The sequence below is a fragment of the Mustelus asterias genome, unplaced genomic scaffold (genome assembly GCF_964213995.1).
Source record: "Mustelus asterias unplaced genomic scaffold, sMusAst1.hap1.1 HAP1_SCAFFOLD_553, whole genome shotgun sequence".
Classification (NCBI taxonomy): Eukaryota; Metazoa; Chordata; class Chondrichthyes; order Carcharhiniformes; family Triakidae; genus Mustelus; species Mustelus asterias.
In genome coordinates this window covers 125,387-151,476 of record NW_027590503.1, presented here as the reverse complement: position 1 = coordinate 151,476, position 26,090 = coordinate 125,387, and the positions used below count along the sequence as shown (strand labels likewise).

The 26,090-nt window shown below is 46.8% G+C and overlaps 1 protein-coding gene across 1 annotated transcript in view; it reads right to left on the bottom strand.

The window, feature by feature from the left end:
* Positions 1-3,085: 3,085 nt before the first annotated feature.
* Positions 3,086-26,090, bottom strand: part of LOC144487023 (uncharacterized) — a 70,065-nt gene continuing 47,060 nt past the window's right edge. Inside the window, 7 exon segments of the mRNA XM_078205067.1 lie at positions 3,086-3,156; positions 7,795-8,278; positions 13,729-13,789; positions 15,545-15,648; positions 17,706-17,764; positions 17,767-18,307; positions 18,425-18,440. Coding sequence (XP_078061193.1) covers positions 3,086-3,156; positions 7,795-8,278; positions 13,729-13,789; positions 15,545-15,648; positions 17,706-17,764; positions 17,767-18,307; positions 18,425-18,440 — 1,336 coding nt within the window.

Sequence of the window (26,090 nt, the reverse complement as noted above, 5' to 3'; positions counted from 1 at the left end):
CAGAAACTGAGCAGTCACAGGAATGTGGTCAAGATAGTCCAGTCCCATAATGCCTCACATTCAATCTGCAGTCCTTCAATTATAACAGAATATGTGGCTGTCTGTAGCTGCCTCGGCCACGATCAGCGCCAACACTGCCTTCCTGAACTGCTACAATGCCTGAGGTGTAGTCACACCCACAGTGCTGTTAGGGACGGATTTCCTGCTTTACATCCCTGACACGATTCTGACAGGTTTCGATAAGGTGGACAAAGGAAAGCGGTTCCCATCTGCTGATGGGACAAGGACAAGGGGGACACAGATTGAAGGTTTTGGGTCAGAGATGCGAGGGAGGGGAACGTGAGGAAGAATATTTTGATGCAGTGAATATTAATGGGCTGGAACTTGCTGCCTACGAGGGTGGCGGAAGTGGAGACAATAAACAATTACAAAGGAAATTTGATGGGGATTTGGGGGAGTTTCAAACAGAAATGCTGACTAAATATCTCTGAAGTTCCGAGCACCAGCCACTGGAGGCAAAGTCATGAGACCGGCCAGTCCAGCAGAAAGAAACCCTCGTCCCTCCCCATTGACCAACTGTGAGAATGAACAAAATGCAGTCCTGGATGTAATTGAGAGCAGAAACAACAACAGCAGAATCCAACCCCTGGAATCACTTGTGAACTTGTTGGTGTCTCAGCAGCCGGGATGAAACTCTGAATCTCTTCCCACACTGAGAGCAGGTGAACGGCCTCTCCCGAGTATGAACTCGCTGGTGTACCCGCAGGCTGGGTGAGTCAGTAAATCGCTTCTCACACTGTGTTTTCAGTGTGAACTCGCTGGTGTCTGCGCAGGTGGGATGACTGAGTAAATCCCTTCCCACACTGAGAGCAGGTGAACGGCCTCTCCCCAGTGTGAACTCGCTGGTGTCTCCACAAGATGGATGACTGAGTGAATCCCTTCCCACACACAGAGCAGGTGAATGATCTCTCCCCAGTGTGAACTCGCTGGTGTCTCACCAAGTTGGATGACGTTCTAAATCTCTTTGAGCAGTGAGAGCAGCCGAACGGTCTGTCCACAGTGTGAATGCGCTGGTGGAGCATCAGTGCCCGAGAGCTTTTGAATCCGCTCCCACAGTCAGAGCATTTAAAGGGTCTCTCATTGGTGTGAGTGAGATTGTGTCTCAACAGGTGGGATAACCGAGTGAATCCCTTTGCGCAGTGAGAGCAGCTGAACGGTCTCTCCTCAGTGTGAATGCGCTGGTGGGACATCAGATGCCGAGAGCTTTTGAATCCACTCCCACAATCAGAGCATTTAAAGAGTCTCTCACTGCAGTGAGTGATATTGTGACTCAGTAGGTGGGATAACTGACTGAATCCCTCCCCACACACAGAGCAGCTGAATGGTCTCTCCCCAGTGTGAACTCGCTGGTGTCTCAGCAGTCTGTATGACAAACTGAATCCTTTCCCACACACAGAGCAGGTGAATGGTCCCTCCCTTGTGTGACTGCGTCGATGAGTTTCCAGCTGAGATGGGTGCTTGAATCCCTTCCCACAGTCCCCATATTTCTCCATGGTGCGGGTGTCCTTGTGACTCTCCAGGTTAAACAATCAGTTAAATCTCACACAGAACACAGGGACAGTCTCTCCCCGCTGTGAATGCTGCGATGTATTTTCAGCCTGTGTTACCGGTTAAAGCTCTTTCCACAGTCAGTGCACTGGAGTACGCTCACTCGGGTGTGTGTGCATCCTGGAGCTTTTCCAGTCACACTGATGTTTAAAGCGTTCTGAAGCAGAAAGAACAGAGAAACATTTCTCCTTCGAGATTCAAAGGCTGCTAATATTCAGGTCCTGATGAATCGAGTGACTCTGTCAGAAGATGATGTGTAGTTTGGATTGAGATTTCTGTCTGTAAATACTCCTCTTCTGATGTCCTGCAAAACGGGTTTACAAAAATAATGACTGTCAGTACAGGATAGAAATTAAGAACTGACAATTTCTATGGAACATTCTTTCCTCTCTCATTCCCCAAAAGCTGTGAATCTCCATCCCACACATTGTCCCTCCATTCTCACTCTGCTGTATCTAATATTCACCCTCCCAATTCTCCTGAAGGTACTGATTGAGGCTGATTGACAGATCCATGCTCACTGCTTCCTGTCCTGGACACAGAGAGCTGGAAATCTCCATGCAGGCTGCCAGACAGATGTATGTCTGTATGACTTGACTAAAAATGTGTGGAATATACAGACTGGACTCCCTTCCTTTCCCTTCAGTGGCGAAGGATGGACAAGTCACCAGGACCCAATGAACTGCACGCTTGGCTTTTAATGGAGGTTGCTGAAGAGATAGTGGACACTTTGGTTGCAATTTTTTGTAGCTCGCTAAATTCTGGGAGGATATTGAAGATTGGAAAACAGCCAATGTGACTACCTTGTTCAAAAAGGGAGAAAGGCAGAAGGCAGGGTTAATTTAACCTTGTTAATTTAACATCTGTTGTTGGCAAGATACTGGAGTCAATAATCAAAGAGGAAAGAGCTAATCATTTAGGAAAGCTGAATATAATCAAACCTCGTCAAGATTGTTTTATGAAACATAAAGGATGTTTGACAAATTCGCTTGAATTCTTTGAGAATGTAATCGGGGAGAGTAGATTGAGAGCAATCTGTAGATGTAGTGTATTTAGATAGGGTGGCACAGTGTTTACCACTATTGCATCACAGCACCAGGGACCCGGATTCAATTGCGGCCTTGGGTGAGTCTGTGTGGAGTATGCACATTCTCCCTGTGTCTGCATGGGTTTCCTCCGAGTGCTCCAGGCTGTCCCCAATGATGTGTGGGTTAGGTTGAATGGCCATGCTAAATTGCCCCTTTGTGTCCCAATAGATGTGGATTAGGGGGATTAGTGGGGTAAAAATGTGGGGTTATGGGGATAGGGCCTGGGAAAGATGTTCTGTCGGAGAGTCAGTGCAGACTCGATGGGCCAAATGGTCTCCTTCTGCACTCTAGGGATTCCATGATTCTATGATTTCCAAAAGGCATTTGACAAGGCGCTGCATAAGAGACTGGCCTATAAAGTAAAGGTCCATGGAATTGGTGGAAGTGTATTAGATGGATTGAAAACTGGCCGTCACATAGAAAACAGAGAGTTGGAATAAATGAGTCATTTTCAGAATGGAAAGATATAACTAGTGGAGTACCACAGGGATCAGTTCTTGGCTCACAATTGTTCATTATTCAATTAATGACCTGGAGGCAGGAACAGAATGTAAGGTTTCCAAATGATACGAAGATAGGTGGAAGGACATGTTGTGATGAGGATATTTTGATTCTGCAGTGGGATATAGATAGATTGGCTGACAAAAACCTGGCAAATGGAGTTTAATGTGGAGAAGTGGGAGGTCATGTATTTCAGTAGGAGAAATCAAAAGGGAGATTATCTACATGGAGCGGCGCTGCAGGTGAGTGAAGTACAGAGGGATCTAGATGTTCCTGCACATGAATCACAAAAAGCTAGCAGGCAGGTCCCACAGTTGGTAAGAAGAAAAATGGAATTTTGACCTTTATTGCAAAGGGGTTGGAGTTTAAAAACAGGGGGGGTTGTGCTGGTGAGGCCTCACCTGGAATACTGCGTAGTTTTGATCTTCTTACTTAAACAAGGATACAGTAACATTGGATGTAGTCCAAAGGAGATTCACCAGGCAAATTCCTGGGTGAGAGGGTTGTCCTACCAAGAGAGAATAAATTGTCTAGGTCTGTATTCCTTGAAGCTTTGAAGACAAAGAGGTGACTTTATTGAAACATAAGATCCTGAGGGGGCTTGACAGGATAGATGGTGAGATATTTTTACAAGTGCAAAAGTCTCGAACAAGCTAAATGGTCGGTCATTTAAAACTGAGGTGCACAGAAATTTCTTCCCCCAGAGGGTGGTGAATGTCTGGAATTCTCTCCCCCACAGGTGGAGGCTGGATCACTATAAGTATTTAAAGTGGAGGTGGATAAATAGTTGATAGATCGAGGAACAGAGGGCTATGGGAAAAGGCACACAACAGGAGTTGAAGCCGGCATAGATCAGCCATGAAGGGCCTGGTGGCCGCTCCTGCGTCTATTTCTCGTGATCAGTTGCTGCAAGTCAACAGTTTCCCCCCAGAATGAAGAAAGAAATGGAAGGGGGAGAAAAGAAAGAGTTTTACTCACAGATGTTGGAGAGACAGGAGGAAGTTTGAGTCAATCTTCATTCAGAGAGAGAGCAGCAGCAGCTTCGCCGGGCAGGAATGAGCAGGTCAACAAGCTCATTTTGCAACTTCCGCATTCAGACAATGGGGGTGCTCTGATTGGCTGGAAGAGCAGAGTGTTTCCGGTCCTCCAGGGTTCCCATTGGTCAATCCCCCGCAAACAGACAATGAGGGGCGGAGCCCCACCTGGGGGTGGGCGGGACTTTGCCCTCCAGCCGCGCTGAGCTGTTGTCCAACGGGAAAGGCTGGAAAGACCCGGACAGACAATGGTCAGCGCGCCGGCTTTGTCCCGGGCCCCGCCCCACACCCGCACATTCTCCCAAAACCCGCACAGGCGTGTTTGATTCACCGCCCCTCACCAGCTCTGGCCAATGAGAAGAATTGGAGGACCGGAAGGCTTCAGGTCTTCCAGCCAATGAGAGCGTGGGTTTTTGCGTGAATGATGATGGAGCATCGGACAGACTCAAACTTCCTCCTGACTGGGAGTTATGCGCGCCTTGCGGTGAGCTTTTGGAAATGTGGCCGCTGGGAGGAGCGCCTTGGTCGGCGTGAAGTTTCTGTTTCAAGTGCTTGGGTTCGTGACTTGTGTAAGAACTTTTTGTCTCGGCTGGGGCTTGTTGAACGCTGCTCTCGCTCTCGCAAGAGTGTTCTCTTCCTGTTGGGGAACACTTCAGCAGTCACGGGCATTCGGCCTCTGATCTTTGGGTAAGCGTTCTCCAAGGCGGCCTTCGCGACACACGACAGTGCAGAGTCGCTGAGCAGAGACTGATAGCCAAGTTCCGCACACATGAGGACAGCCTCAACTGGGATCTTGGGTTCATATCACACTATCTGTAACCCCCACGACTTGCTTGGACTCGCATTCCAACCATTATTTTGTAAATTGAGTTTGTGTTTTCTTTTGCCCTGTTTGTGAACCGAACTCCCACTCACCTGACGAAGGAGCAGCGCTCCGAAAGCGAGTGGCTTGTGCTACCAAATAAACCTGTTGGACTTTAACCTGGTGTTGTGAGACTTCTTACTGTCACTGAAGCATGATATCTTTACTTCCATGTTCAATTTCTCTCATAATAAAGGATAGCATTCCATTTGTAAGAACTTTGATTTATTTGAATGAAGATTTATGGGGGTTCTCTTGTTTGCAATAACCTCCCTAATCGTAAATCACACCAGGTTCCAGCGACTTAACCATATGGCAAGAAAGAAAGCTTCAAATGGTGAAATCAGAAAGTTTATTAACCATTAAAAATGTAACAAGTCAGAAAGATAAAAAGCAAAGTGTCGATTAACAGTTAATAGAGAAAGCTTAACATTAACAATTGAACTGACTTCTCTCCATCCCTCTCAGACCAGGACATGAAGTGACGGCTCCGAAAACGTGGATAACTTGTAAAACCAACAGCTCTCAACACCTCTCTGTAAATATCTCTCCCTCAACCTCTTTCTACCAAGTTGGCTTCTCAAGATCACTTCTTTATACTTTAAAAATGTCAAAAGACCATCTTAGCCAATTCCCATAAATCTTCAATTATGAACTAAAATAGACACGAGTTTCCGGGCAATTTAAAAACAAATCAACTGTCTGCTGAAAGGGTTAACTTTTCTGCAGAACCTAAAGGGGTGGAGAGTGAGCAGAAATAAACTTGACACTTTACACAAGTTTAAAAAACTTCCCTAACAACAAAACAAACTTGATTTTAAACTTCACCCATTAATGTTTTTTGTTATATTCCTCAACCTAATTATTTTTATTTGATCAGTTTTTGTTAGGGATGGGTAACTTCTGTTCTTTATAAACTGGTTCACTCATTTTGTTAATTCTACATGGGCTCAGAGAATCAGAACCCAGACTTTATCATCCTTATCCTTTTTCTCCCTTTGCCACCACTCCCTCTGTTTTGCGGGAGGGTCATGGGGATTCCAATCAGAACTAATCATTTTATCATATAAGTAAAATACTGCAGATGCTCAAATCTGAAACGAAAACAGAAAATGCTGGAAGATCTTAGCAGGTCTGGCAGCATCTGTGGAGAGAGAATAGAGCCAATGTTTTGAGTCTGGATGAGCTTCTTACAAAGTGTCATCCAGAATTGAAACGTTGGCTCTATTCTCTAATCATTTTATCTATAAGCTTCTTGTTCTTAGTTTCCAAATGGCAGGTAAGAGACCTGTCTGGTCCCCACTCGACCTCTGGTTTTTCACTGGCCATGCTTGGGTAGGATTATAACCATTAGAATCTACTCTCAGAATCTACTCTTGGAGTATACCGTCACTTCACCAAATATCGGGTCACAAGCCCCTCACAGTTCTTATCACAAATTGACGATAGGTTAAGCAATGGTTCAGAATGCTTTTTAACTTCTTAACCAACTACTTAGTACTGTTTGTTGATTGGTCGGACCTCCTTTTTACAGATTGAGGAATCTCAGCCGCTGAACACCAGCCGATCCTGGAATAAGTTTAATTCCAACTCATTTTGAGTAAATATTCTCACCTGGTCCTCTGTCGGGGCCCTGCTAAGCAGCTTTAATGGTCCGTGATTGCAGAAACTGAGCAGTCACAGGAATGTGGTCAAGATAGCCCAGTCCCATAATGCCTCACATTCAATCTGCAGTCCTTCAATTATAACAGAATATGTGGCTGTATGTAGCTGCCTCGGCCATGGTCAACCCCAACACTGCCTTCTTGAACTGCTACAATGCCTGAGGCGTAGGTACACCCACAGTGCTGTTAGGGAGGGATTTCCAGCTACACATTCCAGACTTTCACTAACTGTTGGTGGATATCAGATTGATATATTCCATTCAACCACTCCCAAGGTGAGTTATTCCAATTCCTTTATTGTCCAGGACAATATCTTTAAAACAGAAATTAAACATTGCCATTTGATTTCAGGTACTAACATATCCTGTTAGTTTGTTCGTTATTGTCGATGTCAGACTGGGGTTGTTCCCCTTGGAGCAAAGGAGGTTGAGGTGAGATTTGATAGAGGTGGACAAGACTCTGACAGGTTTAGATAAGGTGGACAAAGAAAAGCTGTTCCCATTAGCTGATGGGACAAGGACGAGGGGGGCACAGATTTAAGGTTTTGGGTCAGAGATGCAGGGGAGGGATGTGAGGAAGAATATTTTGATGCAGCGAATGGTAATGACCTGGAACTCGCTGCCTACGAGGGTGGAGGAAGTGGAGACAATAAACAATTACAAAGGAAATTGGATGGGCATTTGGGGCGTTTCAAACAGAAATGCTGACTAAATATCTCTGAACTTCCTCACACCCTGTCACTCTGTGATCCCTGTGAAATTTGAAACCAGGTATTCGCAACAAGACGCAAAGAGCATCAGCCCACTGGAGGCAAAGTCGTGAGACCGGCCAGTCCAGCAGAAAGAAACCCTCTGACCCTCCCCATTGACCAACTGTGAGAATGAACAAAATGCAGTCCTGGATGTAATTGAGAGCAGAAACAATAACAGCAGAATCCAACCCCTGGAATCACTCGTGAACTTGTTGGTGTCTCAGCAGCTGGGATGAAACTGTGAATCCCTTCCCACACTGAGAGCAGGTGAAGGGCCTCTCCCCAGTGTGAATGCGCTGGTGTCTCCTCAGGCTGGATAACTGAGTGAATCCCTTCCCACACTGAGAGCAGGTGAACGGTCTCTCCCCAGTGTGAACTCGCTGGTGTATCTGCAGGTTAGATAATTGACTGAACCCCTTCTCACACTGAGAGCAGGTGAATGCTCTCTCCCCAGTGTGAAGTCGCTGGTGTGTCTGCAGGGTGGATAACCGAGTGAATCCCTTCCCACACTGAGAGCAGGTGAACGGTGTCTCCCCAGTGTGAAGTCGCTGGTGTGCCTGCAGGCCGGATAACTGACTGAATCCCTTCTCACACTGAGAGCAGGTGAACGGTCTCTCCCCAGTGTGAACACGCAGGTGCATCTGCAGGTTAAATAATCGACTGAAACCTTTCCCACACTGAGGGCAGGTGAATGGTCTCTCCCCAGTGTGAACTCGCTGGTGTTTCTGCAGGGTGGATAAATCAGTGAATTCCTTCCCACACTGAGAGCAGGTGAATGGCCTCTCCCCAGTGTGAACTCGCTGGTGTGCCTGCAGGGTGGATAACTGACTGAATCCCTTCTCACATTGAGAGCAGGTGAACAGTCTCTCCCTCGTGTGAACTCGCTGGTGTGTCCGCAGGCTGGATAAATGAGTGAATCCCTTCTCACACTGAGAGCAGATGAACGGCCTCTCCCCAGTGTGGCTGCGCCGATGAGTTTCCAGCTCTGATGGGGCTTTGTATCTCTTCCAACAGTCTGTACATTTCCATGGTTTCTCCATGGTGCAGGTGTCCTTGCCTCTCTCTTGGGTGGACAATCAGTTGAAGCTTCGTCCACACACGGAACACGAGTACTGTCTCTCCCCGCTGTGAATGATGTGATATTTATTCAGGCTGTGTAACTGGTTAAAGCTCTTTAGTCCGTGCGCTGGAACACTCTCACTCGAGTGTGGCAGTGTGTTGGTGCTTTTCCAGTCACACTGATGTTTGAAATGTTTTCAAACTGACAGACCAATCAACCATTTCTCCTTCTAGATTCAAAGGCCGATGATATTCAGGTCCCAAGGAATATGACTCTGTCAGATCGAGATGTGACGTCTGAGATTTCGGCCTGTGATTCTTCTTTCAGTATCCTGTAAAACAAGTTTACAAAAGTCATCAGTGTCAGTGCAGGATAGAAATTCAGAACACACAATTCTCGTTTCTATGGAACATTCTTTCCTCTCTCCAGACTCGAAACATTGGCTCTATTCTCTCTCTATCTGGGGGATAGCGTGGGAAATGATGCTGCGGTAGATCAGCCAATTCTCAATGAATGGTTGAGGCAGTTCGATGGGCTGAATGGCCAACTGCAGCTCCTGTTTCTTATGATTTGTGTGTGGTGGACAGGAAGCAGTGAGCATGGATCTGTCAATCAGCCTCAATCAGCACCTTCAGGAGAATTGGGAGGGTGAATATTAGATACAGCAGAGTGAGAATGGAGGGAGTGTGTGTGGGATGGAGATTTACAGCTTTTGGGGAACGAGAGAGGAAAGAATGTTCATTAGAATCATAGAATTCCTACATCTTATCAACCGTCCCTGAGCCTTCACAATGAATCTCTCTTCTCAAGACACTCTTATCTCTGACTTGTCTGTGCTGCTCGCAGTCTCACAAAGCAGCTGCCTGTGTGTTGATACAAGGGGCCCTGCTCGGCAAGTTTAATGCTCCATGACTGTGTCTTTAATGACTGAATAACTGTAGGAATATGGTCAAGTCAGCTAAATCACATGATGCTTTATATTTCGGTTAGTAACTGTTGATTTTGTTAACATAGCACGTCAGAGGATGACCTGGGTCCCACCCCCTCCACCCACCCACTCCCCCACTGATCAGAGGATGACCTGGGTCCCACCCCCTCCTCCCACCCACTCCCCCTACCGATCAGAGGATGACCTGGGTCCCGCCCCCTCCTCCCACCAGCCCCCCCGATCAGAGGATGACCTGGGTCCCGTCCCCTCCTCCCACCCACTGATCAGAGGATGACCTGGGTCGCGCCCCCTCCTCCTACCAACTCCCCCTACCGATCAGAGGATGACCTGGGTCCCGCCCCCTCCTCCCACCAGCCCCCCCGATCAGAGGATGACCTGGGTCCCGCCCCCTCCTCCCACCCACTGATCAGAGGATGACCTGGGTCGCGCCCCCTCCTCCTACCCACTCCTCCCACCGATCAGAGGATGACCTGGGTCCCGCCCCCTCCTCCCACCACTCCCCCCCCCCCGATCAGAGGATGACCTGGGTCCCGCCCCCTCCTCCCACCAGCCCCCCCCCGATCAGAGGATGACCTGGGTTATTTTTCTGTAACATCAGAACCACTTGCGGGACAGCTGCACAGGGTTTCTCCTTGTGCGCAAGTCATTAAAGGTCCCACATTGGATTATGCGCGGTGTCCAGTGCTGTTTGTACTCAAGTCGACTAAGAGTGCCTAAAGTTGCCGGTACCCAGGATCTCTGACAACTCTCCCTAACCGGACCTTGACTATCCAAAGGTTGGCCAGAATCCTCTCCAGTAACTTACCCGCCACTGTTGTCAGGTTCACCGGCCTGTAATTATCAGGCTTCTCTTTGCAGCCCTTCTTAAACAGCGGAACAACATGAGCCACACTCTCGTCTTCCAGAACTTCCAGAACTAGTCATCGGGGAGCAGAGTGATTCCTATTCGCTGATTCAGGCAGGGCTCCATTGTGATGTCACAATGCGGAAGTTGTCCAATGAGCTTCAGAGTGAAACTCCCTCCTCTGGACAACATCTGGGAGGAAATCAATGTTTCCCCCTTTCCATTTCTTTTCTCATTCTGGGGAAAATTGGGGACTTGCAGCAACTGAAGGGAAAGGAAGTGAATCCAGTCTGTACATTCCACACATTTTTACTCCAGTAATGTAAATATTTATCTGTCTGGCAGCCTGCATGGAAATTTTCAGCTCTCTCTGTGCCCAGGACAGGAAGCAGCGAGCATGGATCTGTCAATCAGCCTCAATCAGCACCTTCAGGAGAATTGGGAGGGTGAATATTAGATACAGCAGAGTGAGAATGGAGGGAGAGTGTGTGGGATGGAGGTTCACAGCTTTTGGGGAATGAGAGAGGGACGAATGTTCCATAGAAACTGGAATTGTCCGTTCTGAATTTCTATCCTGTACTGACACTGATGACTTTTGTAAATTCCTTTTGCAGGATATCAGAAGGTGAAGATTTAAAGACAATTATCAAACCAAACTTCACATCAAAATCTAACATAGTCACTCAGTTCATTGGGACCTGAATATCATCGACCTTTGAACCTAGAATGGAAATGTTTCTCTGCTCTGTCTGCTTCAGGAGATTTTAAACATCAGTGTGACTGGAAAAGCACCGAGACACACACACACTGAAACATGCACACACCTGAGTGACTGTGGAAAGAACTTTAACCAGTTAAACAGCCTGAAAATACATTGAGAGACCGCACCCATGTTATGTTGTAACTGAACTGATTGTCAAGCCTGGAGAGTCACAAGGACACCCGCACCATGGAGAAATTGTGTAAATGTGGGGACTGTGGGAAAGGATTCAGGTTCCCATCTGCACTGGAAACTCATCAGCGCAGTCACACTGGAGAGAGACCATTCACCTGCTGTGCGTGTGGGAAGGGATTCACTCAGTTATCCCATTTACAAACACACCAGGGAGTTCACACCAGGGAGAGGCCATTCACCTGCTCTATGTGTGGGAAGGGATTCACTCAGTTGCTCAACCTGTTGAGCCACAAGGTCACTCACACCCAAGACAGACCCTTTAAATGCTCTGACTGTGGGAGTGGCTTCATAAGCTCTCGGGAACTGATAGTCCACCAGCGCATTCACACTGACGAGAGACCGTTTAGCTGCTCTCAGGGGTTTACAGGGTTGATTACAGGGGTTGGATTCTTTCTCTCTCAATCTTTCTCTTTCCCCCCCTGCTCTCCCCCCCCCTGCTCTTTCCCCACCCCCACCCCCTGCAGAGTGGATGAATCTCTGACTCCCTTCCCACACTGTGAGCAGGTGACTAGCCTCTCCTCAGTGTGAATTCGCTGGTGTCTCAGCAGATTCGATGAATGATTGAATCCCTTCCCACAAGTGGAGCATATGAACGGTCTCTCCCCGGTGTGACTGCGTCGATGAGATTCCACCTCAGATGGGGCTCTGAATCCCTCCCCACAGTCTCCACATTTCCATGGTTTCTCCATGGTGTCGGAGTCCTTGTGTCTCTCCACAATCAGTGCGCTGGAACACTCTGATACGGGTGTGAGAATCTCAGTGCTTTTCCAGTCACACTGATGTTAAAAAGGCTGATGATTTTCATGTCCTTATGAATCAAGTGACTCTTTTGAGATTTCCATTTTCCAAACCTCTCCTTCCAATATCCACTGAAAGGAGTTTACAAAAATCACCACTGTCAGCACATGATAGAAATTCAAAACAGACAATTGTAGTTTCTATGGAACATTCTTTAAATCTCCACCCACGCCCCTCACACATACACTCTCTCTCTCATTCCATTTAGCATTCTGCAGCACGGTGACACAGTGGTTAGCACTGCTGCCTCACAGTGCCAGGGACCCGGGTTCGACTTCCGGCTTGGGTCACTGTCTGTGTGGAGTTTGCACATTCTCCCCGTGTCTGCATGAGTTTCCTCCCACATTCTGAAAGACGTGCTGGTTCGGTGCATCGACCCGAACAGGTGCCGGAGTGTGACAACTAGGGGAATTTCACACTAACTTCATTGCAGTGTTAATATAAGCCTTACTTGTGACTATTAAATAAACTTTAATATACACTACCCAATTCTCCTGAAGGTGCTAATTAATGCTGATCGACACTCACCATTTCATGTTCCTGACAGATCGTAAGAAATAGTTAGAAATTCAGCCCACCAAGCTGTTCAATTGAATTCTTTTTATTCATTTATGGGACATGGATGTTGCTGGCTGGCCAGCATTTATTACCCATCCCTAGTTGCCATTGGAGGGCAGTTGAGAGTCAACCACATTGTTGTGGCTTTGGAGTCACATGTCGGCCAGACCAGTTAAGGATGGCAGATTCCATTCCCTAAAGGACATCAGTGAACCAGATGGATTTTTCCGACAATCGACAAGGGTTTCATGGTCATCAGGAATTTCTTAATTCCAGATATTTTTTGTTGAATTCAAATTCCACCAGCTGCTATGGGGTGGGATTGTTGTTGGTGCAGACTCGATGGGCTGAATGGCCTCCTTCTGCACTGTAGGGTTTCTATGATTCTATGACAGGGTTCAAACCCGGGACCCCAGAACATCAGCTGAGTTTCTGAATTAATAGTCCAGCAATAATACCACAAGGCCATCGTCTCCCCATCAAGATCATGGCTGATCTGATTGTGATCTGAACTCCACTTTTCTTCCTGTCACCCGTAACTCCCTTTTCGATCAAAAATCTCTGTGTTTTGAGTATATTTAATGATGCAGCCTCCACTGCTCTCTGGGGAAGAGAATTGCAAAGACTAACGGCCCTCTGAGGGAAGACATTTCTCCTCCTCACCATCAGAAATGGGGGACTCTTTATTTTGACAATCTGCCGACTAATTCTGGAATCCCCAACATTGGAAACATCCTCTCTTCATCTACACTAATCACTACCTCACAATCTGATGTCAATACTATGATCACCACTAAACTCCAGTCAGTACAGGCCCAAACTTTCCTCACAAAACAACGCCTTCATCCCAGCTATCAGCCTGCAGATCCTTCTCTGAACTGACAATGACAGAGAGGTGATCAGGGAGGGCAGGGGTGAAACAAAGCAATGGATGGACATGGATTCAGATCCACAGTAATGGAGTCACACCAGCCACAGAGATGTGGAACCAGAGCACAGATAACAGAACACAGCACAAAAACTCAAAATTATAGGTAAATGTTCAATAATACTCACCTCTGAAACAATTTCACTGTTTTCTAATTTAAAACCTGCGGCTGGAAAGATGTCAGAAGCACTGGAATCAGAGAAAAATTGCAATCTTCAAATATTCTAACTCCCTGCAAAAGGAGATTACAAGAGTCATGTGTTAATTGTAGCTTGAAATTAAGAGATACACATTTTTTGGGGGTTTGAGATTGCTTGAAAATTCTCTTCGAACCAAGGAGATTCCAAATGCGGCACGGTAGCACAGTGGTTAGCACTGCTGCTTCACAGCTCCAGGGCCCCGGGTTCGATTCCCGGCTCGGGTCACTGTCTGTGTGGAGTTTGCACATTCTCCTCGTGTCTGCGTGGGTTTCCTCCGGGTGCTCTGGTTTCCTCCCACAGTCCAAAGATGTGCGGGTTAGGTTGATTGGCCAGGTTAAAAAAAGAAAAATTGCCCCTTGGAGTCCTGAGATGCGTAGGTTAGAGGGATTAGCAGGTAAATATGTCGGGGTAGGGCCTGGGTGGGATTGTGGTCGGTGCAGACTCGATGGGCCGAATGGCCTCTTTCTGCACTGTAGGGTTTCTATGAAAATCACAGAATCTCTGCAGTGCAGAAGGAGGCCTTTTAGCCCATCGAGTCTGCACCAAGTTTCTAACAGAGCACCTTTACTCAGACCCTATCCCTGTAACCTGATGTACGTACATCACTAATCCTTCCCTTTCCTCCCCCCTCATCTTGGGACACAGAGGGACAATTTAGCACTGTCGATCAACCTAACCTGCACATCTTTGGAGTGTGGGAGGAAACCAGAGCACCCGGAGGAAACCCACACAGACAGAGGGAGAATGTGCAAACTCCATACAGACAATCGCCCGAGGCTGGAATTGAACCGGGTCTCTGGCGCTATGAGACAGAACTGCTAACCACTGTGTCACCCCCAACAGTCATTTGTCAGTCCTGAATATAAATCCATAACATTCTCCCCTCCTGTTTTCTAGCATAAGATTACTTAAGATGGAATATACTTACATTGGAAACAATTCAGACAAGGTTCACTCGCTGATTTTGGGCATGAAGGGGTCTGTTTTATGAGGAAAGGTTCGGCAGGGTGCATCTATGCTCATTGGATTTTAGATAAATGAGATGTGATCTTACTGAAACATATGAGATTCTGAAGGTGCTTGACAGAGTGAATGCTGAAAGGGTTTACCCCTCAACACGGAATCTGGAACTGCGAGAACAATTTAAAAATAATGATCTAAGACAGAGATGAGGAGAAATTGCTTCTCTCAGAAGTTCAGTAAGCTGTGAAATTCTCTCCCTCATTGAACAATAGAGGCCGGCTCATTGAGTATATTCAAAGCTGTGTTATTTACAATTTTACCTACCAGGAGGTGATGAGTTAGAGAGGTTGAGGCTGGAGGAAAATTGAGTTAAGCCATGTGTTTACTGAGTGGCGGAGCAGCCTCGATGGGTCTAGATGCCTCCTCCTGCTCCTAATTTTGATCATGTTTTTGTTCTGTTATTCGAATGACCGCACATTCCCCCTGCAGCACCTTCCCCCGGGAAAGGCAGCATCCATGAACCCGGCCTGTCAGTCAATGACTCAAACATTGTCTCTCCTGGTCACCCAAATCCTGAATCTCCGCCCACTGGCCGCGCATGCGCTCTGCTCCCCGCTAAACAAAGATGGCGGCCACGGCACTGGGCCTGACCCCGGATAAAATCCCCGGAGCGGCAAACCCGGGACCGGAAGGCTCTTATTCAGGCCTTGCGGCCTACAGCAGATGTTTGTGAAGCCTCTGTTCCCTCCCCACCCCGACTCCATTCCTCCGGCCGCCCTACCGATTCTCACCCCTTGAAACCAGCATCTCCCGCACTCGCAGGCCTCCGAGCAAAGTGACACTGCGCATGCCCCAGCTACAGCGCTGCGCCTGCGCACTGGGCTCCTGTGAAGTGAGTAGGGCACTTTCACACCCGCAGCGAATGCTGGGTAATAACCGCCATTGAAACCTCATACAATTAATTCATAATAACATTGTTCGCACTTGAGGTAAATTAATGAAATATTGAGAATTGGTGATCTCCTGTGCTCCATTTCTCAAAGTTCTGCTGCAGGACCATGCAATGGTTTCAAAGCTTTCACACCGTTTCCCTCTCACTCCTCCCTTTATGGTGCTGATTCTGGCTGGGTTCAATCGCACAGTCACTGGTTCTTCTCTCTGTCCCTGATACTGAATATTCACTGTTTTAGAGAATGATACAGCATAAATAGAAATCATTTGGCCCATTATGTCTCTGCTGGCTCTCTGGAAGATCTATCCAATTAATTCCACAGCCCAGCTGGTAGAGTCAGAACAATGCGGGAGGGTCGTGGGGATTCCAATCAGACCAAATCATTTTATCATAAAAGTGAAATACTGTGGATGCTGGAATCTGAAAAAACCCCAGAAAATGCTGGAAAATCTCAGCGGGTCTGATAGCATCTGTGGAGAGAGAATAGAGCCAATATTTCGAGTCTAGATGTCCCTTCATAAGAGCTCTTACGAAGTGTCATTCAGACTCAAAACGTTGGCTCTATTCTCTAATTATTTTATCAATATGTTTCTTGTTCTTAGTTTCCAAATGGCAGGTAAGAGACCTCTCCGGTCCCCACTTGAGCTCTGATTTTTCACTGACCATGCTTGGGTAGGATTATAACCATTATAATCTACTCTCAGAGGTCTGCTTTTCAGTCCAGTGCTACTTGGAGTATACCGTCACCTCGCCGACTATCAGGTCACAAGTCCCTCACAGTTCTTATCACAAATTTATGATGAAATAATTTAAACAATGCCTGAGAACGCTTCTTAACCGACTACCTACCATGGTTTGTTGATTGGTCAGACCCTCTTTTTACAAATTCGGGTATATCAGCTGCTGAACACCAGCCGGTGTTCTGGAATAAGTTTAATTCTAACTCATTCTGAGTAAATATTCCCACCTCGTCCTCTATCGGGGCCCTGCTAAGCAGCTTTAATGGTCCGTGATTGCAGAAACTGAGCAGCCACAGGAATGTGGTCAAGATAGTCCAGTCCCACAATGCCTCATATTCAATCTGCAGTCCTTCAATTATAACAGAATATGTGGCTGTATGTAGCTGCCTCGGCCATGGTCAACCCCAACACTGCCTTCCTGAACTGCTACAATGCCTGAGGTGTAAGTACACCCACAGTCCTGTTAGGGAGGGTTTTCCAGCTACACATTCCATACTTTCACCAGAATGAAGGTGGATACCAGATTGTCTATTCCATTCAACCACACCCAAGGTGAGTTGTTCAAATTCCTTGATTGTCCAGGACAATATATTCACAATATCTTTAAATCAGAAATTAAACATTCCCATTTGATTTCAGGCATTAACATATTCTATTAGTTTGTTCCTTATTGTCAATGTCAGGCTGGGGTTCTCCTTGGAGCAAAGGAGGTTGAGGGAGATTTGATAGAGGTGGACAAGATTCTGACAGGTTTGGATAAGGTGGACAAAGAAAAGCTGTTCCCATTAGCTGATGAGACAAGGACGAGGGGGACACAGATTTAAGGTTTTGGGTCAGAGATGCAGGGGGGGGGGATGTGAGGGAGAATATTTTGATGCAGCGAATGGTAATGTTCTGGAACTCGCTGCCTACGAGGGTGGAGGAAGTGGAGAGAACAAACTATTGCAAAGGAAATTCGATTGGCATTCAGGCAGTGTTTCAAATAGAAATGCTGACTCAACATGTCTTAACTTCCGATCGCCCGGTCACTCTGTGATCCGTGTGAAATTTGAAACCAGGTATTCGCAACAAGACTCAGCCCACTGGAGGCAAAGTCGTGAGACCGGCCAGTCCAGTAGAAAGAACCCCTCCGACCCTCCCCATTGACCAACTGGGAAAATGAACAAAATGCAGTCCTGGATGGAACTGAGAGCAGAAACAATGACAGCAGAATCCAACCCCTGGAATCACTTGTGAATTGGTTGGTGTCTCAGCAGGTGGGATGAAGTTCTGAAACTCTTCCCACACTGAGAGCAGATGAATGGCCTCCCCCAGTGTGAACTCGCTGGTGTCTCCGCAGGCTGGATGACTGAGTGAATCCCTTCCCACACTGAGAGCAGGTGAATGGCCTCTCCCCAGTGTGAACTCGCTGGTGTGTCTGCAGGTGGGATAATTGAGTGAATCCCTTTAAACACTGAGAGCAAGTGAACAGCTTCTCTCCAGTGTGAACTCGCTGGTGTCTCCGCAGGGCGGATGACTGAGTGAATCCCTCCCCACACTGAGAGCAGGTGAATGGTCTCTCCCCAGTGTGAATTCGCTGGTGTCCCCGCAGGCTGGATAAGTCAGTGAATCCCTTCCCACACACAGAGCAGGTGAATGGTCTCTCCCCAGTGTGAACCCGCTGGTGCGTTTGCAGGTGGGATGTCTGAGTGAATCTCTTCCCACACTGAGAGCAGGTGAATGGCCTCTCCCCAGTGTGAACTCGCTGATGAGTCTGCAGGCTGGATAACCGAGTGAATCCCTCCCCACACTGAGAGCAGGTGAACGGCCTCTCCCCAGTGTGAACACGCTGGTGTGTCCGCAGATTCGATAACTGACTGAATCCCTTGCCACACACACAGCAAGTGAATGGTCTCTCCCCAGTGTGACTGCGTCGATGAGCTTCCAGCTGAGATGGGGAAATGAATCCCTTCCCACAGTCCCCACATTTCCACGGTTTCTCCATGGTGCGGGTGTCCTTGTGACTCTCCAGGTTAAACAATCAGTTAAATCTCACACACAACACGGGTACAGTCTCTGCCCACTGTGAAAGCTGTGATGTATTTTCAGGCTGTGTAACTGGTTAAAGCTCTTTCCACACTCAGTGCACTGGAACACTCTCACTCAGCTGTGTGTGTGTCTCGGTGCTTTTCAAGTCACACAAATGATTAAAGTTTTTGAAGCAGACAGAACAGAGAAACATTTCTCCTTTGAGAATCAAAGGTCGAAATATTCAGGTCCCGATGAATTGAGTGAGGATGTCAGATGTTGATGTGACATTTGGTTTGAAATTTGTCTGTAAATCCTCCCCTTCCAATATCCTGTAAAAAGAATTTACAAAAGTGATCACTGTCAGCACAGGATAGAAATTCAGGACAATTCTAGTTTCTCTGGAACATTCTTTCCTCTCTCATTCCCCAAAAGCTGTGAATCTCCATCCCACACACTCTCCCTCCATTCTCACTCTGCTGTATCTAATATTCACCCTCCCAATTCTCCTGAAGTTGCTGGTTGAGGCTGATTGACAGATCCATAGAACATAGAACATTACAGCGCAGTACAGGCCCTTCGGCCCTCGAACAAAGAACAATACAGCACAGGAACAGGCCTTTCGGCCCTTTATTCCCCGTGATGAATTCTCCCATTTCTAACATTGTGTCAATCATTTTGTCTTTATAAATCTATAGAAATTGTTACAGTCAGTTTTTATGTCCCTGCCAGCTTACTTTCATACTCCATGTTTCCCTGGGAGTGGGTGTTTCAAACCTGTTGCTCAGTTTGCGATGCTTTCCGGTCACTAGGACCCGGTTGGGAGCAGAAAACGCTGAAGCCCCGCCCACTCACTGTTGCGTCACCAAGACACCAGCGCATGCGCTCTGCTCCCTGCCGAATCAAGATGGCGGCTGTTAACCTGAGCCTCGTCTCGGGAAAAAGACCTGAAGCTACAAACACGGGACCTGCGGATTACTATGAGAGGTTTGAGACCTTCACCAGATATTTAGAAACCCTCTCCGTCCATCTGCCGGTTCCAATCCTCCCTCCATGTATCCGCATCCTTACTGGTTGCTGATGAGACAGAGGAATGTATCTCCTTGCCATCATCCACGCTGCACATGCGCGAAACGCTGCCTGACTGCGCATGCGCACCTCTCTCCCGTGCTGTGGATAGGGACCATTCCCGACCGCGAGGAATGGTGGGTAAAGCGCACGCCATCGAAACTCCTCATATGTGAACAGTGAGCTTTTTCTGCTGCGATGTGAAAATTTGGGATACGGGTGCAGTCAATAACATTAGGAATCAAATTATACTGTAACCTATGCGGCACGGTAGCACAGTGGTTAGCACTGTTGCTTCACAGCTCCAAGGACCTGGATTCGAATCCCTGCTCGGGTCACTGTCTGTGTGGAGTTTGCACATTCTCCTCGTGTCTGCGTGGGTTTCTTCCCACAGTCCAAAGATGTGCAGGTTAGGATGATTGGCCATTCTAAAAATTGCCCGTTAGTGTCCTGAGATGCGTAGGTTAGAGGGATTAGCGGGTAAAATATGTAGGAATATGGGGGTAGGGCCTGGGTGGGATTGTGGTTGGTGCAGACTCGATGGGCTGAATGGCCTCTTTCTGCACTGTAGGGTTTCTATGATTTCTAAGTACTCAAGGCATTCATTATCCAACAGAAAGTAGGGGAATGGAAATTCTCAACCGAAGTATCTGAAATTGATACATAATGAGGGGGAAGTCGAACTGTATCTTTAATGAACATGAACACGCAAAAATGGAACTTGACAACTTTTAAACAGCGCATCCTCTTGACACAGAAATGTCATAATGGGAAATGTGTCTGATGGATAGAGTGGTTTCTGGGGCACAGGGGATTGTAGGATCCACGGCCCCATTAAACAGCAGCTATTGGTCTGTGTTTTATTCGAGGAGCATCAGTGACTGCAACATTAATTCTGTTTCTGTCTCCATTGATGCTGTCTAACCTGATGAGTATTTACAACGTTTTCTCTTTTCATTTCAGATTTCCAGCAGCTGCAGTGTTTCGATTTTGTTTAGTTGAAGGCGTTGCTCATGGAACCGACTCTAGAAACAAACGGACCATTTAAAGCTGTGTTTCAAGTAAGGAAAAAGTAGTTCTGTCGGGGATTTTCATTAAATTTACATTTAGAAAAATTTCAAATTTTTCAGTGTGTGGGAACGGATTCAGTCGTTCATCCACTCTGCTGAGGCACCAGCAAGTTCACAACTGGAACATGTACATTACTAGAATTACCAGCAATTGGCTAAACCTCCTTTGACAGCACCTTCCAAAACTACAAACCTCTCCTCCAACATGGATAAGGGCAGTTTGTGCACAGAAACCCCACTACCTGCATTTACTCTTCAGAATCACGCACTATTCTGACTTGGTAGTTTACTGCTTTGCCTTCGCTATCACTCGGCCAAAATTCTAAAACTTATTTCCGAGCAACGCAGTACAGTGGCACAGGGTGGCACAGTGGTCAGCACTGCTGTCTCACAGCACCAGGGACCCGGGTTCGATTCCAGCTTTGGGTGACTGTCTGTGTGGAGTTTGCACGTTCTCTCTGTGACTGCATGAGTTTCCTTCAGGTGCTCCGGTTTCCTCCCACACCCCAAAGGTGTACAGGTTAGGTGGATTAGCTATGCTAAATTGCCCCTTAAATGCAGGAGGATACAGGTTACCTCAGGATTACAAGTTGTTTTGAGACTTGAGATTGAAAACGACATTTGGAGGTGAATTTTCCTGCATCCTTTGAGTTGGTGAAGGTTGTGGTTTGGCAGGTTCTGTCAGTTCTTGTCCAGTTGTGGATGTATAAAGTCCTTACCGTTCATTCCCTCCCTGTTTCATCTCTATCTTTCTCCTCCCATTGAGGCTGAATTCTTGTGTCGATCTGGATGGGTGACAGGTTTCCTGCATTGAAGGACATTAACAAACCATTTGGGTTTTTAATCACAATCCAGCAGCTTCCGGAGTCACTTCTTCCTTGTGCCGGCTCCACAAATGACCAGATTCATTCAGCTCAATTTCACAACCTGCCTTTGTGTTTATCACTGTTTTTTCCTCTTTAAATTGCAGCCTCGAGAAATCCGTGAGCCATGTACATATTCAGTGTGAGAGGTTGCAGCCCCTGAATGAGCTGCTTCTCCACTTTTAGTTATACTTCTGTTCTGCCCCACGCTCCTGTTCGTTGGCTGCCCAGTGTGGAGGAGACTGGGGAGGTCAGAGGATCTTTTCCTGGACCTGTTCTTGGGGCTGGTTAAAACAGTAATTTGTAGTTCAGCAGAGGGTAACTTGGCTGTGGGCCCCTCTTCTGTGGTTTCACAGTAACTTCATTACAGTGTTACTGTCAGCCTTACTTGTGACTAATAAAAATAAACTTTAACTTTCTTGTCCGTGCTCGTGTGGTCCTGGAGAGGGAGCAGACAGTGTCGACTGGAACACTCGATATCTTCCACAACTCAGGGTACAGAGTGTCTCACAAACACTGGAAACAAAGTTCTGGTTTAGTTCAGATGGAAGTTCGATTGGTTCACAAGATTTGGGGAAACAAGATTTGAAATAATATTCCGTGGAAACTAGAATTGTTTGTTGTGAATTTCTGTCCTGTGCTGGCAGCGATACTGACTCTGTCAATGTCTTTTACAAGGTCCACGAGGACGATGAATTGCAGATGGGAAACTGAAACCAAACATTACATGACAGAGTCACTCAATTCATCAGAAACTGAATATCATCGACCTTTAAATGTGGAAGGAGAAATGTTTGTCTGTTCTGGCGGTGGGGAACAATTTCAAACATGAGTGTGACTGGAAAAGCACCGAGACACAGACCTGAGTGAGAGTGAACTGACTGGAAAGAGCTTTGACCAGTTACACAGCCTGAAAAAAACATCACACCATTCACAGCAGAGAACAATAAGACCATGAGAACTAGGATCAGAATTAGGCCATTGGACTCATCGAGTCTGCTCCTCCATTCAATGAGATCACGGCTGATATGATATGACAATCAAATTTTCTGCCTTGTCCCATAACCCTTAATAGCCTTACTTCGAAGCAATACACATGTTGTGTGTGGACAAGGCTTGACCAGACAAGAACACCTGCACCATGGAGAAACCATGGAAATGTGGGGACTGTGGGAAGGGATTCAGTTACCCATCGCTGCTGGAAATGCATCAGCGCAGTCACACTGGGGAGAGACCATTCACCTGCTCCATGTGCGGGAAAGGATTCATTCAGTCATCCCACCTGCTGGCCCACCAGCAAGTTCACATTGAAGAGAGGCTTTTTAACCATGCTGACGGTGATCCCAACTCTAAAAGCCCTGAGGACCTGGTCACGCACCAATCTATTCACACCGAGAAACAGTTCTGCTGCTCTTACTGTGGGAAGTTATTTAAGCGATCACAGAATCTCATTGAACACAAACGCACTCACACTGGGGAAAGGCCGTTCACCTGCTCTGTGTGTGGGAAGGGATTTACACGATCATCCCACCTCGCTACACACCGACTGGTTCACATATTCCAAATGTGAGAAGAGTTATAAAACCACAAGTGATCTGCTGATACACTAGCGAGTTCACAACAAGGAGAGGCCATTCAGATGTACAGTGTGTGGGAAGGGATTCACTCTGTTATCCAGCCTCCAGAAACATCAGCGAGTTCACACTGGGGAGAGGTCATTCACTTGTTCCTTGTGTGGAAAAGGATTCATTTATTTAACCAGCCTCAGATCACACCAACTTGTTCACTCAGATAAGAAACCTTTCAAATGTTCTGAATGTGAGAAGAGCTTTAAGGCCTCAAGTGTTCTGCTGAGACACCAGCAAGTTCAGACCAGGGAGAGACCGTTCACCTGCTCTGACTGTGGAAAGGGATTCACTCGCTCATCCAACCTGCGAACACACCAGCACATTCACACCGGGGAGAAACCGTTCACTTGCTCTGAGTGCGGGAAGGGATTTTCTCACTCATCCCACCTGCTGAGACACCAACACACTCACAATGGAGAGAGACCATTCACCTTCTCTGAGTGTGAGATGGGATTCACTCAGTCAACCCATCTTCTAAATTGACAAGTGTCTGCAGGGGTTGGATTCTGTTGTTATTGCGGCTGTTAATCACATCCAGGACTGAACCGTGTTCATTCTGACAGTTGGAGATTGTTTTTGCTGATGTTAGTGATCGCTATAACTGGGCTGGAGTTTAATACTCTGGATAAATGTCAACTGAACTAATATTGTTGAAGACACAAAGCCGGCATCTTCATTTCTCCAGGATAAGAACAGATTAATCAATGTCTTGTTGCATTTCTGTGGCCTTTTCTCCTTTCTAACTCTATATTATTTCAGTTCTCAGACCTTCAGTTACTCTCCTGGGCAAGTCCCAGCTCCCCATACTTTCCAGAGCATCTTTCCTGGCATCGGAATCCAGGGAAGGTATCAGTAACACATCCGCGATAGAACATAGAACATAGAACAGTACAGCACAGAACAGGCCCTTCGGCCCACGATGTTGTGCCGAGCTTTATCTGAAACCAAGATCAAGCTATCCCACTCCCTATCATCCTGGTGTGCTCCATGTGCCTATCCAATAACCGCTTAAATGTTTCTAAAGTGTCTGACTCCACTATCACTGCAGGCAGTCCATTCCACACCCCAACCACTCTCTGCGTAAAGAACCTACCTCTGATATCCGTCCTGTATCTCCCACCACGAACCCTATAGTTATGCCCCCTTGTAATAGCTCCATCCACCCGAGGAAATAGCCTTTGAACGTTCACTCTATCTATCCCCTTCATCATTTTATACACCTCTATTAAGTCTCCCCTCAGCCTCCTCCGCTCCAGAGAGAACAGCCCTAGCTCCCTCAACCTTTCCTCATATGACCTACCCTCCAAACCAGGCGATCACAAAAGATAAATCACAGTTGTTTGCACTGATCCACTGTTGCCCCAATCATTGAGGATGGTGATATTTGTGGAGCTTTCTCTCTCTGTGATTTGTTTAATTGTCCCCCACCATTCACGACTGGATGTGGGGGGACTGCAGCTTTGATCTGATCCGTTGTTTGTGGGATCGCTTGGCCCTGCCTGGAACATGCTGCTTCTGCTGTTTAGCATGTTTATAGTCTCATGTTACAGAGTAACCAGGTTGGAATCTCAGTTTTAGGGTGCCCAGTGCTGCTCCTGACTTGTTCTCCTACACTCCATGTTGAACTAGGGGAGGTGATGACTGGTGGTATTATTGCTGAACTATTAATCCAGAAACTCAGCTAATGATTTGGGGACCGGGTTTCGAATCCTGCCACATCAGTTGGTGGAATTTGAATTCAATAAAAAATCTGGAATTAAGAATTTACTGATGACCATAAAACCATTGTTGATTATCGTAAAAAACCCATCTGGTTCACTAATGCCCTTTAGGGAAGGAAATCTGCTCTCCTTACCCGGTCTGGCCTACATGTGACTCCCTCTGAAATGGCCTCGCAAGTCACTCAGTTCAAGGGCAACAAGGACTGGGCCATAAATGCTGGCCATCCAGCAATGCCCATTTCCCATGAATGAATAAAAAAGAATTTCAAGTTGAGGACTCCCAGGAAGACTCACTTGCACTGTCCACCTCTGTGCTGCTCCCTCTACTCAGGTCTGAACTGCTGGTAGGACAGCACATTTTGGCAGGAAGGATAAAAGGGAAGCAGATTATCTAAATGGTGAGAGATTGTAGAGCTCTGAGATGCAGAGGGATCTGGGTGTTCTAGAGATTGAATAAACTGGGATTGTTCTCCCTGGAAAGACGGAGGCTGAGGTGCGACCTGATAGACGTTTATAAAATTATGAGGGGTGTGGATAGGGTGAACAGTTGGGAGCTTTTTCCCAGGGAAGAAATGACAATTACAAGGGGAACAAGTTCAAGATAAGGGGGAAAGGTTCAGTGGAGATGTTGGGGGAAGTCTTTTTACACAGAGGGTGGTGGGGGCCTGGAATGCACTGCCAAGTGAGGTGGTTGAGGCAGATACATTAGCGACATTTAAGACTTATCTGGATAGACACATGAACAGATGGGAAATAGTGGGATATAAGCGGTTGGTCTCGATAGGACAATGTGATCAGCGTTGGCCGAAGGGCCTGTTCCTGTGCTGTTCTTTGTTTTTTGCATGAATCACAAAAAGCTCGTAAGCAGGTAAAGCAAGTAATTAGGAAAGCTATCATTTGTGAGGGGAATTGATTACATAAATATGGAGGTTATGCTTCAGTTATCCAGAGCACCAGTGAGACCACATCTGGAGTACGGTGTACAGTATTGGTCATCTTGTTTAAGCAAGGATGTAAATACATTGGAAGCAGTCGATTGACCAGACTAATGCTGGAAATGTGTGGATTATGGGTAAAGCTTGGACAGGCTAGGTTTGTGTCTGCTGGAGTTTAGAAGAGTAAGATCAATTTGATCGAAACATAGAAGATCCTGAAGGTTCTTGACAGGTTGATGTGGAGAGGATGTTTCCTCTTCTGTGAGAATCTAGAGCTCGGGGTCCCTGTTTAAAAATAAGGGTTCACACATTTAAAATGGAGATGAAGTGAAATATTTTCTTT